Consider the following 16,536-nt stretch of genomic DNA (forward strand, 5'->3'; position numbering starts at 1 on the left):
GGCTCCTCGTGCTCGGTGCGCAGCTCCGTGCCCAGGCGCGCGCGCGTACACGCACGAACCGTGGCACCGCCTTCTCTGCTCGCGCTCCTCGCCGGTTCTTTGAGAGGAAGAGACTTCAGCGGGGCGCGCGCGCGCTCTCTCCGCCGCTGCCCAGCGCGGAGGGGCGCTCCCGCACACCCCTTGCCCCTCCCTTCGGGGGTTCTGGTCGTCTCCCCGCGCACGCGCGCCGCAGGCGGGCCCCGCGCGGCCGCCGGGACAGCACGTGCAGGGAGGAGGCGGAGGCGGCGGGCGCGCGCGCGGGGCGGGCGCGGATGCGCGCCGGGAGCTGCTGGGCTGCGGTGGCGGCGGCGGCGGCGGCGGCAGCAGCGACGGTTACTATGGCGGAGTCGTTCGGAGCCTCCTCCTTCCTCCTCCTGGTCTTCCTCCTCCTGGAGGGCGGCGGCGGCGCCGGGCCCCGGGGGACCCAGGGTGAGTCCCGGGGAGGGTGGGGAGGGCGAGTGGGGAGAGCGGGCGGGATCCGGGGCGAGGCCTGGAACCGAGGCACCCCCTCCCTCCCTCCCTCTTTCCCTCCACCCGCCGGGCTCGGCTCGGCCCCGGCGGTCCGGGGAGCCCTGCTCCCCCTGCCCGGCGAGGCGTGGCCGCCGCCTTCCGGGCCTGGCCCGGGGAGGGCTCCAACCCTGCCCCCTACCCCGAGAGGCCGGGGGGTCCCTGCTCTCTTCCTCCAGATCTCCCGGGGCCAGGGTCTCCATCGTCCTCCCTACCTGCCCGTGTCCTGGGGAGGGGAATAGCTCTGATCCCCTCCCCCCTTCACCAGGAAACTCCCCCAAATTACACACACACACACACACACACACACACACATACATACATATACACATATATCTATATATACACATACACATATATACATACATATACACACGTCCAGGAGATGGTGTTTGAAAGGACCAGGGAGGGCTGAAAATTGAGAAATGTTTCGCACCCCAGAATAGAGAAATGAATTGACGAATTGACGTGTGTTAAGAGTTGCTTTCCCCCCACCCCAGGGGCCCCATTCATTTAATTACTTGGTGGATGCCTTTTATTTGAAATCTTGATAAAAATCTAAGATCTACCTTTCGACTGCAAGATTACATAAAGATCCTAGGGGAGGAAGTTCTCCCACTGCCCTTGGCCAAGATTTCCCTCCTCCTCCCCCAAGAAAAAATTAGCAAACAAAAACTTACCTTCTATCCGAAACAACCTTATGCTTTCTTGACTGACATCCCCTTCCGCCACCACGGGAGATGGACTTGTTTCAGCAACACTGTCTCTTGTTTGTGTAGCCCTTTGGTTTGAGAGGCGCCATTGATATTCTAAAATATTATTTAGTTTAAGGGATTAATCGATTCTAATGGTTTTGCCATAGGGATGGTAGGTGAAGATTCTCTTTGAATTGAAACGATTATTGACGTGCAGATTTGTCTGGGAGGGATGATCGGAACTCCAGACTAATAACAGAATGTGCTGCTTTGAATTCTCAGCAACCACCCTAACCTTTCAACAATGGAATATAAAATGTGTGTGTATGTATATATTTGCTAACACTATTTTTCCACTAAAGGTGACAGTCTTGGCTTTCTTAAATAATCCAATCAAACAAGAAAGGGATCATTGCACTTTGAGTCTTAAAAGCGATTTTATTATCTTTAGCTTTGATATCTGGTCTTGCTGGTAGCTGGTGTGTTCATTCGGTCTTTGTTCACTTCACCAGTGCTTCTGTTCAGTGTTTCTGTTTCAGTGTTCTGTGTTTTCTTCCTTATTGCTGTATGGTATAGGCAACTACTCTGTGTGGTATGATTCTTGAACACAGTTTGAAGGTGTGTGAGCAGAAACTGACAGCATTTGTGGTGAAATGATGACTTCCATGAATAAGGAGATCTCATGGGGGTGGGGTGGGAGGTAGTTACAATGGACCATGTTTCTGGAAGATATAATGTTATTAAGAAAAAGAGCTTGGTTTAACCTCTCGTTTGCTTGTTAGGATATTATGAATAACTCCTTAATTTCTTTCACAAGTATTTTTATTGTATTCCTACTGTGTCAAATATTGTAACAAGTCTTTCCCTGGTGTCTTTTTTTAATGTCTGTTTTGGAAAGTCTGAGTAAAATAATAAAGTACCTACCTAAAATGTTTAATTGATAATCCAGCTTGTTCTGAATGAGCCACAGTTTTTTCCTTAACCTTTCCTAAAAAGAATGTCCGATAAGGGAGGGGAGGGGGTTGGGCAAGATTTAGTTTCTTTTTTTAATTAGAAAATGGGTTGTATGTCCAGCAGATATTCTCCAATGCCTTAAACTTCTTGGCCAGACGCTACAATTTTTTCCGGGATACATCTAGTTACCCGCAGTGAATGCACCGGAAACCACTGTTGCAAAAGGATTAGAGTAGAACGTCAGTTCTGGGAAAGCAAACTATGGGCCATGGGGTGACAACTAGTTGAATCTTTTCTCCTATGTATGTCCATCGTATATTTATTTTATCTGTATTGAATGGGCTAGAAGTAGAGGCAGGGTAGCTCTAAAGCATTTCAGACTTTGCCTCGGACTCTGTAACAGAAGAATGAGTAGTGTGGGAGGATGTCCATTTAATAAAAAGAGAGGCTTGTGGGGCACCGGGACCTTTGTACCTTAATTAAATGCTGACAGTGGGAAAGGGAAGGAGTTTGTAAAGTTGTGGCATAGAACCCATTTGATTAGGAACACCATGCTTTTTCAGATTCATCTGTGGACTTCACAATTCAGTGCTGTAGTGTTTAAAAATATGAAATTATTTGATTTAGAATAGAAAAGTATACTCATTTCTCAAGATTAGCAGAAACCTTGGTAGTAGCGATACTAGAAATTCTGATAGGAAGATAATGAAATTTAGAGGAACATATTTAAGATCTCATTTGAATCCAGCTGTCCATTCAGCAAAATAATATGCCCAGTAAAAGTGGGTTGTTACAACAGAATAAGTGAATCTCGTCTGTCTCCATGACTTTTATCTGTCCAAAAAGGCTTATGGAAGACGTATTAGTTGGAACATTTGCAATACCAGAACTTTGCTCCCTCACAGGTTGTCCTTGAGCAAGTTTAACCTCTTTGTACCTCAGTTTTTCTTTCTATGTTGTAAAGGAAATGATACATGCTGTTCTTTTTGGGACATTTGTGCGACTGAACTACTGATATCCAGTTGGCCGGGTATTTTTAGATGCAATTTCTGTACTTATGTGAATAAGCAATGTTAGGTTACTTTTTATCTAATCAGGGCAGAATAACTGCTTTGTGATTGAAGGAAATACCATTTGTCACAGTGTTATTTCTTTTTATTTATGCATTTGGGCAGGCTACTTTCAGATTCTTTCAAATTAATCTCTGCCTTAGAGGACAGGTCTTTAACATTTGTACAATTAACAGTGTACCTGGGCCATCTGAGATTCTGGAGGGAGTGACCTGCTTAGCTTTATTGGTTTGGCACCACATTATTTATTATGCAACTCTGGGTATGTTTATGGCACTATGTAAATGTTACGTAAGAACATACAGCCTTAGATTTGGGCCAGTTGGTGACTGAACAAGAGGAGGTTAAACTGAGAACTTCATCTTAAAAAGTTCCTTGGAATGTCAGAGACAAGGGTGTGATTAAAACTACTCCTTTCATGGGAATTTTTATTGTGTCTTTATTATGTCGAAGATTTTAATAAATATTTACCTGATGATTTGGCATAATGTATTTAAAGCTAGAAGGGACTTTAGAAGTGGTTTAGTCCAGGGGTGGGAAACCTGTGGCCTTGAGGCCCCACCCCGGTCCAGTACCTTTGTTTTATTTATGTAGAAAATGAAGCCTAGAGAGGTTATGCCCAGGGCACATATGTACTAAGTGACAAAGCAGGGATTTATCTCACTTTCAATCTTGGCGCTCTGTTTAACCAATTAAACTTTACACTGTCTTCTGTCCTTGAATTCCTTGCCCCCATTGTCCTATATTGCTGCTCATCCTTTTCCAAACCCCAAACCTGGATTCCCCTCGCTATTTCTCATCTTTAGTCCTACTCCATGCTGCTGATCGCTGCTGCCCGGAAATCCCACATCCCAGATACCTGAATCCACTGCAAGTTTATTTTATCTAATCTCACTTGGGCCCTCATTGCCTACAGGGCAAACCTTTAAATTATCTCTCATTCACCTTTTATCACACTCCCAAGAGATCTGTTCCAGGCCTTTCCTTCATTTCTCAAACTACTTGTATCACCCCTTTCCACTCTCCAGGGAGGACCTCATACTTAACCAAGAAAAGGAAGGCCATTCTTCATTAGCGCCTTCTTGTTATCAGTTCTACATCTCATATCCCTTCATCTTTCCCCATTGTCTTAGAAAGAGATGAATCTTCTGCTTGCCAAGACCAGACTCTCTTCTTATTCCCTAGATTCTCATCCTTTCCTTTCTCCTCCAAGAATTTACTCTGTCAATCATCTCTTCCACTCTCTCCAATCTTCAGTCACTCCTTATCCACTGCCTCCTTAATTACTACCAACAAACATGCCTAGATTTCACCATCATAAAAAACAAGTAGACCAACAACCTTTCATTCAGTCCTGCTATCGCTTCAAGCTTTTAGTCCTATGTACCCTCCCTTTCCCTGCCAAGTTCCTAGCAAAAGCTCTCTTCATGGGGCAGTTAGGTGGCACAGTGGATAGAGCAACAGCCCTGAAGTCAGGAGGACCTGAGTTCAAATCCAGCTTCAGACCAAACACTTGACACTTACTAGCTGTGTGACCCTGGACAAGTCACTTAACCCCAATTGCCAAAAAAAAAAAGCTCTCTTCACCCTTTGCCTTCACATTCTTACTTTCCTCTTTCTTGTCAGTCTCTAATCTAACTTCTGACCCTACCTTATCACTTGACTGAAATTGTTCTTTCTAAAAATCTCTTAATTGCTATATTCAGTGTTTTTTTCTTAAAATTTTATCCTCCTTGACTGTTCTACTGACTACCCCCTGCTTAGGGATACTTTCTGTTCCCTGGATTTCCATGACATTCCTCTCTCTCCTGCTTCTCCTCCTGTATATTTGACCACTCCTTCCTCTCCTTTGCTGGATCATCATCATCATTTATGTTCTATTTCTTTGGTATATCTTATACTTCTGTCTTGGGCTTTCTTTTCTATATTCTCTGGGTAATCTTTATCAGTTCTACATATTCAGCTCTCATCTCTCTTCTAAGCTCCAAATCACCAGTTACCTGTTGGGTATCTCTAACTGGATGACCTATAGACATCACCCAAAAAAGGAACTCATCTTTCCCTTTAAACACACTCGTCCTAACTAACTCCTTGTTTCTGTTGAGGGCAGGACTATCCTTATAGTCACCCAGGTTCACAAACTTAGAGTTATCCTTGGTTCTTCTCTTTCTTCCTGACCCTCCCCACCCCCCCCATCTCCACATCCAAACACATGTAAAGTCTGTTTTCTACCTCCACAACTTCCTTCCCATTTGTCTCCTCTATACTCACATAGCACCACTCTAGTTAAGGTCCTTATTTATTCTTGACTCCTGCAGTAGTCTTCTAGTTGTTTTCACTGTTCCAATTTCTACCTTCTTCAATCTGGTATTTTCAGGGGCTGCCTCCCATGCCAGGAAGGAACACTCGTTCTCCTCCTCTCCGCTTCCTTGGCTTCCTTCAAATGTCAGCTAAAGTCCCACTTTCTGCAAGAGACCCTTCCTGGTCCTCCTTAATCCCTGTGTTGATTATTCCCAATTTATCCCATATGTGTATGTGTGGGTGTGGGATGTGTGGATATGCTTGTATGTAGTATGTACATAGTTGTGTGGATGTTGTTTCCCCCTTTGGATTGTGAGCTCCTCATGATCAGGGGCTGTTTTTTGCCTTTCTTTATATCATCAGTGCTTAGCACAGCGCCTGGCATGTAGTAGATGCTTCATACACACTTCATAGACAGCTTCCAAGTAATACTCCTATTTGACCATTGCTTCCCTGCTCATTAAGCTTTAGTGGCTCCCTGTTGCCTCTGCCATAATATACGAACTTACAACAATCTGGCTCCATCCTGTTTTTCACTTTACTTCCTTCACATATTTTGTTCTAGCCAAAGTGTTCGACTTGCTGTTCCCCATACATGACATTCCATCTCCTGCCTCTTTGCCCTTCACCTAGTGGAATTCCTAGATCCAGGCAAGGCTGAGCCCCAGTGCCACCTCTGACACTCTGATTGGAGGCCTTTACTGGCTGCAGCCAGGGCTTCCTGCCTTCCCATCCCATCCCTGAAATTGCTTTGTGTTTACTTCATATGCATTTTGAATTTGGCTCTGTATATGTTGTTTCCTCAGTAGAATGTAAGTTTCCTGGGGAAAGGGACTGTCTCTGCATCTCCAGTGCCCGGTCCAGTGTTTGAGTCCTAGGAGGCACTTAATAAATGCTCAATGACTGGAAATTGAATGGCATTCTTTTGAAAATCCTGTTTGAGTGACTGTGACTTTTGGTGGGCTGTGATATTATAGTTGGGCTAATTCCATCCCAAGGAGCTCATTGCATCCCTTATTGCTACCACATAAATCAGTGAATTGATGAGATCTGCTGCTGCTGCTGCTGCTGCTGCTGCTGCTGCTGCTGCTACTGCTACTGCTGCTACTGCTACTGCTGCTTCCATCAGAGCCTGCTGGAGAGGCTTGTCAGTTTGAATTGCATTTCTTGGCAGTCTGTTCTTAGGAGTAACTGTAGTTCATGCTTCTCACTATCTACTTTATTTAGTCCTAAGAAGAGGTAGAGCCTAAGCTAACACTAAGGTTCATCTCTTTGTGTTATATTTTCATTTTTAAAATTTGTCCTTTACTATTTACAGATACACTCTCTACTTGGAATACTCATCTTGGAATCTTACCCTTGTTTGAACTCGTGTTTGGTTTTTTTTTTGTTTTTTTGCTTTTTTTGTAAGATGGAATTTTTATGTAAGATGATTTTATCTCATTTTCTTTTTGTATTTTTAAAAAGTATCCTAAAGCCTTTCTTCCCATCAATCTCACTGACAATAATAGTGCTGCAGGCATCTTCACCCAGTCTAGGCAGAGCTAATGGGGAACAGTGAAACCTTTAAAATAGTACCTTCAGAAATAGAAGAAGAGAAACTTTCACTCCCAGTCGGTCCATGGAATATCCCCAGGGTCTTCTTCATGGTCCTGTGTTAATTTCTTAATTTTTGCTTTCCTCAGTGTGTTGACTGAAGACATGGTTTACAAAAATCTTCCCGAGATCTCTTCTGATTTAGGCCTGGTGATTGTATATAGTGGAGAAAACCTTATAATGGGGGTCAGGAGATCTATGTTATAGTAGGTACTAACTTATCTCATGACCTCAGGCAGTTCCCTCTTATTGGACCTTAGTTTCCTCAGCTATAAAGTGAAGATATTGGACCAGGTGACCCCTCAGGTTCCTTTCAGCCTTAATATTCCATGAGCCTTGTAAATGCCATCTTTCCAGTTTTCTCTCTGTTTGCAGATTTCTCTATACTTCCCATTTGATCTTTTGTAAACAAAGAAGCACAGTATAAGAGTTTGCTGAAGGTATTATCCTAGAATCTGCACTTTTTCTTATGCATTTTCCCCCCTGGGCAGTCTCTTTGGGTTTGCATATAGTCCCTTTCTGCCTCTTAACAGTTTTCTCTCAGCCACATTCCCTTACCACCAGTTGTTTTGCTGGATGCTTAGAGCTTAACACAGTGAAAACTGCTTAACCCTTTGCTTGCATCATCAAACCAAACCTCATCCAGTCTGAAGTCACAGAAAAGCCAATTCACTTAACTCATCTGTACCTGTTTCCTCATCTGTAAAATAGGAGTCATAGAATAGGAGTCTCCTACCAGCCTCTGATGATTGTAGGAGCTACAGAAAAATAGAACTGAAGCCCATTCTCTCTGTGATGAATTAAGAAACGAAAAGAAGTCATTGACTACAGGTTTTATATATTTGCCATTCTTATCCCTTTCCTTTTCCATTACCCTAAATCTTTGGGGATCCTGTGAGGGGAGGATTATATCGGTAGTTAGGGAGTGAGTATTTTAAGTTGAAAAGAGGGTTGGCATAATGGACTTGAGTCAGGAATACCTGAGCTTGAACCAGACATTTAGTAACTGTGCCAAGTTAACAAACATTTATTCAGCACTTAACCTGGCACTGTGGGGCAGCTAGTTGATACAGTGGTGCACTGAGCTGGGAATCCAGAAGACAGATCTTCATGAGTTTGAACTAGGCCTCAGACGCTTACTAGCTATGTGACCCTGGGCAGGTCACTTAACCCTGCTTGTCTCAGTTCTTCATCTACAAAATGAACAGAAGAAGGAGATGGCAAAATGCTCCAGTATCTTTGCCAAGAAAACCCCAACATAGAAGAGTTGAACACTACTGAAATGATTGAACAGCAACAAAAATGGCATCATGCTAAAGCTGGGAATACAAAGAGAGGCAAAAACAGTTCCTGCCCTCAAGGAACTTACATTCTAATGGGAGAGATGGTCATCGGTCGTCTGTGGGCTCCAAAGGCCCAGAGAGCCTGTACAACCCATCTGACCCTGGCCAAGGCACTTAACAGCTCTAAGCCTGTTTCTACTTCTGTAAAATGGGAATAACAGTATCTACTTCACAGACTTGTTGTAAGGATTAATTAAGGTGATGTACATAAAGCACTAAGTGCTATGTAAATATGATCTAATATTATTAGGTTGGTTAGACTCTTAATTGAGTCACAGTCAAGGGAGTTGAAGGGTATTTCAGCTAATATCTATAGTGTATCTACCAGCTAAGTCTCCTGTGAGCACATGTTAATTATCTGTGCATCGGTTTAAGCTAGAGATTTTATAATAGTAAATTGATGTTGTTGTTCAGTGGAGTCCAACTCTTCATGGCCCCATGGACCATAGTATGGCAGGCCCATCCATCCTCTATTATCTCCTGAAGTTTGTCAAAGTTCATGTTCATTGTGTCCGTGAGATTATCTGTCCATCCCATCCTCTGCCGTCCCCTTTTCCTTTTGCCTTCAATCTTTCCCAACATCATGGTCTTTTCTAGTGAGTCCTGTCTTCTCATTATGTGGCCGAAGTATTTAAGCTTCAGCTTCAGTATTTCGCCTTCCAGTGAATAGTCTTAATTAATTTCATTGAATATTGACTGATCTCCTTGCTGTCCAAGGGACTTTCAAAGGTCTTCTCCATCCCCACAACTTGAAAGCATCAATTCTGCAGTGCTTAGCTTTCCTTATAGACCAAGCCCTTTTAAATAAGTTAGTTCATTCAGTTAATCAAGTTTACCCTTTGATGCAGAATTCCTTCTATAAAAGAAACATAAGTTTCCCTGCTCACCAAGAGCTTGAAATCAGCATGTTTTTCTGTTCCTTGGTTGGTGAAAAAGCTAAAGAAACCTATATAATTCAGTTACAGCTCAGTGGTCTTTACCCTCTTCTTCCTTACAAAACATCCAGTCCTTATAAAAACCAGTTGTTGCATGAGTACATTTTAAAGAAAGCATATACTATCTTAGAATATTCTTTAAGAGAATTTGAAAGTAGATCAAAGCCAGGTTACTATAAACCACACCTGGGAAGTAGAAATCATTTTGTTGTACAGAATCTTCCTTTGAATGGTATTTGCCATATTGAGATGTTACCTATCATAATGTTTTCCAACTTTCTCTAACACAAGTTTTCAGATCCATCTTTCTCTACTTACCAGCAGTTAACCAACTGTTACCTTCCCCCTTCCCCTTCCCCAGCTTACACCATCTGTCACTTTCATTTCCTCAGGTATAACATCACATTTGTACTGCTGCACTTTTAGTTTCACCTCTATTCACCTGTAATATTTTGCCCACCAGTCCCTCTAATAATCTGCTGAAGTCCTCTTTTTGAGCCACTTTGAACAGGATAGACATCTCTTCTTCTTACATCAATCACTTCTCTTCTTTTAGTCTGTTATCTGTTTTGCTCCAACTGTCCTGTTTTTCTTTGCATCTCCTGCATTTAGCATAGTATCAGATAATAGATACTTAATATTTGTTGCATTTATTAAGCCATAATCAGTTTTCTTCCCACCTAAGCCCTTTTCTTTCTCAAAACTGCATCCCCACTGTCTCTAAAATACTTATCCTTAGTACAGTAAGTAGGTCACGAAGAAGATACCTTTCGTAAGCTCCAGTGTCAAATAACTATTGTTGCCCTGATAGACCAGACAAAATAAAAGCCACACAGAGGTTTACTACAGAAAAAAAGAAAGTATTCTTTGTATTTTGTTTTATTGGGGAATAAAGTAAAGGATGGTTGTTTCCTTCCCTTTACCTCACTCACCCTCTTCCTAGTGCTTGGTCTATAATGGGTAGTTTATTAAATATAATGGCTGTGTTGATGATCTTGGAAAGACTGGGGATATTCCCTCCTCATGATTCATTCTGTTCCTGTTCCACCATGCCACTCAACCTCCCAGGCAGCCACAGGTACCCTTCCTAGTGACCGTTCCTATCCTCAGTCATAGATTAAGTTGCACTGACAGTTCCCCTTAGCATAAATGCCAAACATTTATTTGGGGAAAGAACAAAGCTTTCATTCTGTAGACCTGAGGCTTAAGGTTGAACTTGTTTAAACAGCTCTCTAGGATTGGGTTTGTTTCCAAGCAAAATGTCAGAAAGGTATTGTGTAGAATGGATGCAGTGTTGAACTGGCTTCTTTGACACCTTCCCTTTCATGTAAACCCCATTTCTAGGCCCTTTTTCTGGATAGGAGCAAACTAAAGAGCTAGCTTGTCAAGTTCTTATTGTCAAAACTGGGTTTTCCCTTACTGTTCAGCTTACTTTATTAAGTTGACTGTATTTTTCTTTAGCCAAAACAGGGAACATATCTTCGTTGGTTCGTGAAAATCCTATCAGATTTTGGATTTCCAAGATATTACCAATTACACACTCATAGTTTGACTGTGAGACATCTTATATCAGTCTTAAGGAGCTGTTGATTTTTTCTTTTTAATCCTATTTGGTGATTCTAGTGGAAGAGGAAAGATAATTTAGAAACTACAGATAAAGGAAAGGTAATTTCTTTTCTACTGAATTTTTTTGATTGCTGAATTTTATTTCTATAAGAATTTCCTATTCATAACTCTGAGCCTTAGTATGTGATAGTACCAGTTTCCTAAAAATACTTGGAATTCAGGAGACAAGTGAAAAGACCATTTAGCTTGAAATCAAAAGATTCAGATTTACACTGTGCTACTTACTAGCACTGTGGCCATAGGCAAGTTGTGTAATCTCTCAGGGCTTCCATTTCCTCATCTGTAAACTGTGGATAATATTTCAAATTGTTGTGAGGAAAGTGCTTTGTGAAACTTTAAAGTACTATATAAATGTGAGTTATTATTATTACCTTAGTGGTTTTGTGCAGAAGAGCCAAACATCACCAACCTGAGTTCATGCTTGTGGGATTGTAATTCTCCAGTCTTCTATTTCTCAGCATAGCCAATTTTTTTTTGGTGGAAATTCTAGCATTTGTCTAGGCCATTCCTATTCACAAAAGAGGATTATGCCCTTATCAGTTCTCCTTACTAAGAGCAATATCAGTTTTAGAAACCTAAGGAATAAAATGGATGAGTTAGTCTACCTGGCAGCAAGTGACAATTTTCATGTAATTGTTTTCTGGGATACTTGGTTGACTAATCAGTAATTTATAGGCTCTATAGGAAGGATCGAGATAAACAAATAGAAAATATAGCCCAGAACAACACCAATAGTAATGGTGTTAGTAGTTTGGTAATTAAAATCATTACCAAAGTACTATGGAGAATATGCATGGTAATTCTGTAATTATATGATCCAAACATGCTAGTAGAATTATGCTACAGACTACCTAGCTAGGATAGTGAGATTAAGGTGGAAATGTCAAATGGGATTGTGGAAGCTATAGAATTAGTCCTGGCAGTAGTAATTGGGGACTTCAGTTATCTAAGCATAATTTGACAGAATTGGAACAAACTATAGACCTAAGATTTTTGAATACAGAGTTGCTAGTTTTAGAACACACAAGGAATAGAAATATGCCAAACTTGATTTTAAGTAGTGAAGAAGAACTGGTACAGAGAGTCATTATGACTGATTCAGAAAAGAGAAAGCACAGTATTTACCAGACCACCTAAAAATGTCTTATTAGAAGGCCAGGATAAATGTGTACCAAGGATCAAAATGACCTGGTTGGAGGAGAGGGGCCAGATACAGTACTAAAGGAGAGGTAGAGAGTAAAAAAGACTCTTGCAAAGGAAATTGCATCCTTCCAAAAATGGAAGGCTGTTTCTTTGAGGCACCTGGGACGCCAAGAAAGATTATGAGACATATATCCTGCAAGGGATTCCAAAGCAACTAATCAGGTTATCTTAAAATATACCAGAGGGGAGGGAACCACTTTAGAGAATCAGTGGAACCACTTGGTGATCATGGTGCAAAAGGTGCTTTCAGAGATGGAAAAGAAATCAGAAAACTGCAATGAATTACTTGCTTCAGTGCCACACCCATATTATCCCCTGATGCATACAGTTTGGAGCCACTAGACTAAACAGTGTTAAATACACAGGATTCTCTAGATCTAATCAGTAGAATAGATTTAAATAAATTATTGCATCCTCCCTAGAGTTTCAAAGGAACACAAGGGTGAAATTGTAGAGCAGTATCAAAGTGTGTAACCTGTTGCTATAAATGCAAGGCAAGCCAGCCTAGCTGAAGCAACCGAGCATCCTGAGAGAAAGAAAAGTGCCAGGCAAGTGAAACCACTACTGCCACTGTGACTGTCATCTCCCATTGGATGCTAATGAAGACAGCCCAGGTCCATGAATCCAGGAGCCCTTGGAAATAGTGAATTTAAATAATGACATAAAAGAAGAGGCATTAACATCTGCTTTGCTGCTGCACCTTAAGGACCATGAGGCTTTTCCATCAGACTTGCAGCTGAAGCCTTCTGCATATGTTATCTCCTCCATTAGAATTTGGATTTCTTGAGTGCAAGTACTGTCTCATTTTTCTATTTGTATCTCTTAGTACAGTGCTCTTTGGACACTAAAAACACTTAATAAATGATTTTATTCATTTATTTATTCATTTAAACAGCTGCTCTGTCAATGAACTGGTAGATTTTCTTTTCATTGGGAATTCTTGAAAGCCTTCTATTTCATTAAATGTCCATTTCTCCTCCCTGTAGAATCATACTCAGTTTTGCTGGACAGGTTATTCTTGGTTGTAGTCCTAGATTCTTTGCCTTTCAGAATATCATATTCCAAGCCTTCCTTTTCTTTATAGTAGTAGCTGCTAAATCTTGTGTGATCCTGACTGTGGCCTCCTTGAATTCTTTCTTTCATGCAGCATTTTTTCTTAGACCTGAGAACTCTGGATTTTGACTATAATATTTCTTGGAGTTTTCATTTTAGGGTTTCTTTCAGAAGGCAACTAGTATATTCCTTTGATTTCTACTTTGCCCTTTGGTTCTAAGATATCTTAGCAGTTTCCTTTTATAATTTCTTGAAATATGATGTCAAGACACCTTTCTTTTGCTGTCACTCTTGCTCTTGCTTGCTCTCTCTCACTCTCTCATTACTGAGTTTCAGCGGACTATTGTCCAGTGATTTCTTAAATGATTTCACCTCAATCTATTTTCCAGGTCACTTATTTTTCCTATATTTTACATCTTTTTTTTTCCAGTCTTTTGACTTTTATTATTTCTTGATGCCTCATGAAGTTAGTTTTTGTTTGACCAGTTCTAATTTTCAAGGAGTTATTTTCTTCAATAAAATTTTGTGACTCTTTTACCAAGCTGCTAATTCCCTTTTCATATCTTTCTTCAGTAGCTCTCATGTGGTTTTTAAAATAATTTTTAGTGCCATTAACTCTTCTGGGAATTCTTTTTGCATGTGTGTCTAACCTGCATTTTTCCTTTGAGGCTTTGCTTATGGATGTATTATTACCTTTTTCTGTGTTTGAGTCTTGAGCTTCCTTCTCACCACAGTAGCTTTTTATGGTTGTGTTCTTTTGTTGTTGTTGTTTATTCATTCTTCTAGCCTGCTTCTTGACTTTGGATCTTAACGTTAGTGTGAGCTCTGCCCACTTCTAGAGGGGATGTCTGGCCTAAGCATCTTGTGTGTCTTTCTCCTGCTTTCACTGCTCAGTCTGAGGACCTGCAAATTTTCACTACTTCCGAAAGCAGTGTGATCTGGGAAGAGATCCGTTCACTGCCCTCCTGGTCTGAGTTCTGCAAGTTGGCTTGTATCTGTTGGCTTGTATATAGTTGAAGTTCAGTAGAGTGCCGTTGGACTCAATCACTCTTAGCCCACTAAAAGGTTCTACAGGTTCAGAGGGACTGGACTGTAGGCTCCCCTTTGGTCTGCTGTCCTGATTATTCCACTGGGGCTGATGTGCTTAGCTAAAAGGTTAGAACCAAGTCTCAATTCTGCTCCTGGGCTCAGAGCCACAGAGCTAAGTTTCTGGAATTTGTGCCTTGCAACTGTTCCTCTCCATCCTGGATCTGACCTGGAAGTGGGTAATGGGTGTCAGAGTTGTCATATGGGGCCTGTTCCTGTACCCAGTGTTAGTTCAGGGTTCTCTAGGATCTCTTTCTTTTTAGTTCTTTATTTTATTAATTTATTTTAAACTTAAATACACAATAAGAAAAGAAACATAAACTTAAACATTAAAACTGAAATACAAAGTAAGGAAGGAAAAAAAAAACATTGTTTTGTACACAGCAGTATGTGAGAGGATTCAAAATATAGAGCAGTAAATTTCCATTTTAAGAAAGCCTATACCAAAACAAACAAACAAAAAAAGCCTATATAATAAATGCTGTGCATTGTGTTCAGAGCTGTCTACCTTCTTGGGATCTCTTTCTGCCCCAGTGCTTCCTGTCCAGGTGCTCTCTTGTCTCCCTTTTGGTCCCTGGTCTCTAGAATGCTTCTGTCTCACTGCTGCCATGCTGTCCTCCTGCCCAGTGCCAACCCTAGTGTCCTCAAACCTCTTTGTCTTTCTAAGCTGCCCTGAGCCAAAAAAATGACTTACTGTGACTTTTTCTTGGTTTTCCTGATCAAAATTCAGTCTGGTATTTTTTCTAGCTTGTTGTGAAAGAGATGTGGTAGGTGAGCTAGGCAAAAGTACTTCGTCTGTACCCTCTTGACTCCACCTTCTATACTGGTAGAATGTCATATGATTTCCATCTTAATGAAAGCTCTGGAGGAGATCCTATAATACCTGTAATATATGGTAGAAGATATCCCTAAGGCATAAAGACAGGGACAGGACCTGTAATTTCAATGGTACAAGGAACTTCAGTCATAGAGAGCTACCTTTACATCTCACTAAGAAGTTCCGTTCAGTTCGGGTTCACACTTGCCCAGAGTCACACAGACAGGATTTAGTCAAAGGGCTGCACTTGAGAACCTAGAGGACCACATCTGGCCTCAAGGCCACAGGTTCTACACCCCTGTGTACTGTTAGGATGATGAGTGCTGATCTGTTACTTACAATTTGTGTAAAGGACCCAGCTGGCATTGTAAGTTGCTACCTGAAGATAGCAGCCCAGAATGTTTTCAGAGGCACAAGAAGTACAACAGAATGCTAAGCATTAGCAGAAAAATTATTAAATATCAAACAGAAAACATTCTCTCTTTTTACAAAACCTTGCTGTAATTATACCTGGAATGTTAGGTGCAGGTTTGGTTGCCCATCTCAAGAAAGACATGGAATTAGAGATTGCCAACTAAAATAGCAAGAGGGTAGGAAGCTGCTATATGAACACAAACAGATAAGGATTCTCCCTCTATGTTGATTCTATCTCCATAACATCTCTTCACTTGTGTAGTACCACCTTAGTGCAGTCCCTCATCACTTTTTACCTGGACTAATGTGATAGCTTAATTATTCTCCCTGCCTCCAGTCTATCCCCTCTCTAATCCATCCTCCACACAACTACCAAATGGATAATTCCTATATAACCTAGATCTGACTATGTCACTCCCCTGCTGTGGAAGCTTCACTAGCTTCCTGTTGTCTGTAGGATAGAATACAAACACCTCTGTTTGGCATTTAAGGCCTTTCACATCTGGCTGTCAAAGTCCAGCTTAGGTTCCACATTCTTTGGGAAAGTTTTCTTGATCTAGTTTTTTTAGTGCTTTTCTCCATCCCCAAAAACTATGTTGTTTTTCAGTAGTACAGTGCATCCCTTGAACATACCATTCCTTTTCTGTCTTCATATCCTGAGTCTACCATCCTAGCGCATGGTAGACACTCAATAAGTCTAGATATGTGATCGTGGTCTCTAAAAATCATAAAAGGCATGGATAACATGATTTTTTTGTGTGTGTCCTAAATCTTAGAATATGAAAATTAGAGGAATTCCTTTCAAACTTGAAATACATTTAGGGCAAATAAATCTAACCCTCCAAAATGATATTATCTACTATGTTATATAACAGATCATAAATTTATTAAAAGAAA

General features: G+C 41.2%; 1 protein-coding gene across 2 annotated transcripts in view; it reads left to right on the forward strand.

Annotated features, from left to right (window-relative positions):
- Positions 1-295: 295 nt before the first annotated feature.
- Positions 296-16,536, forward strand: part of ACVR1B (activin A receptor type 1B) — a 44,322-nt gene continuing 28,081 nt past the window's right edge. Inside the window, exon 1 of one of the 2 annotated variants that reach the window (XM_020966200.2) lies at positions 296-468. In XM_020966200.2, coding sequence (XP_020821859.1) covers positions 312-468 — 157 coding nt within the window. In that variant the 5' untranslated portion in view covers positions 296-311. The remainder of the gene's footprint in view (positions 469-16,536) is intronic. The other variant, XM_020966199.2, reaches the window with a different exon arrangement.

This window comes from Phascolarctos cinereus, unplaced genomic scaffold (genome assembly GCF_003287225.1).
Source record: "Phascolarctos cinereus isolate Bilbo 61053 unplaced genomic scaffold, phaCin_HiC Scaffold_1;HRSCAF=81, whole genome shotgun sequence".
Taxonomy (NCBI): Eukaryota; Metazoa; Chordata; class Mammalia; order Diprotodontia; family Phascolarctidae; genus Phascolarctos; species Phascolarctos cinereus.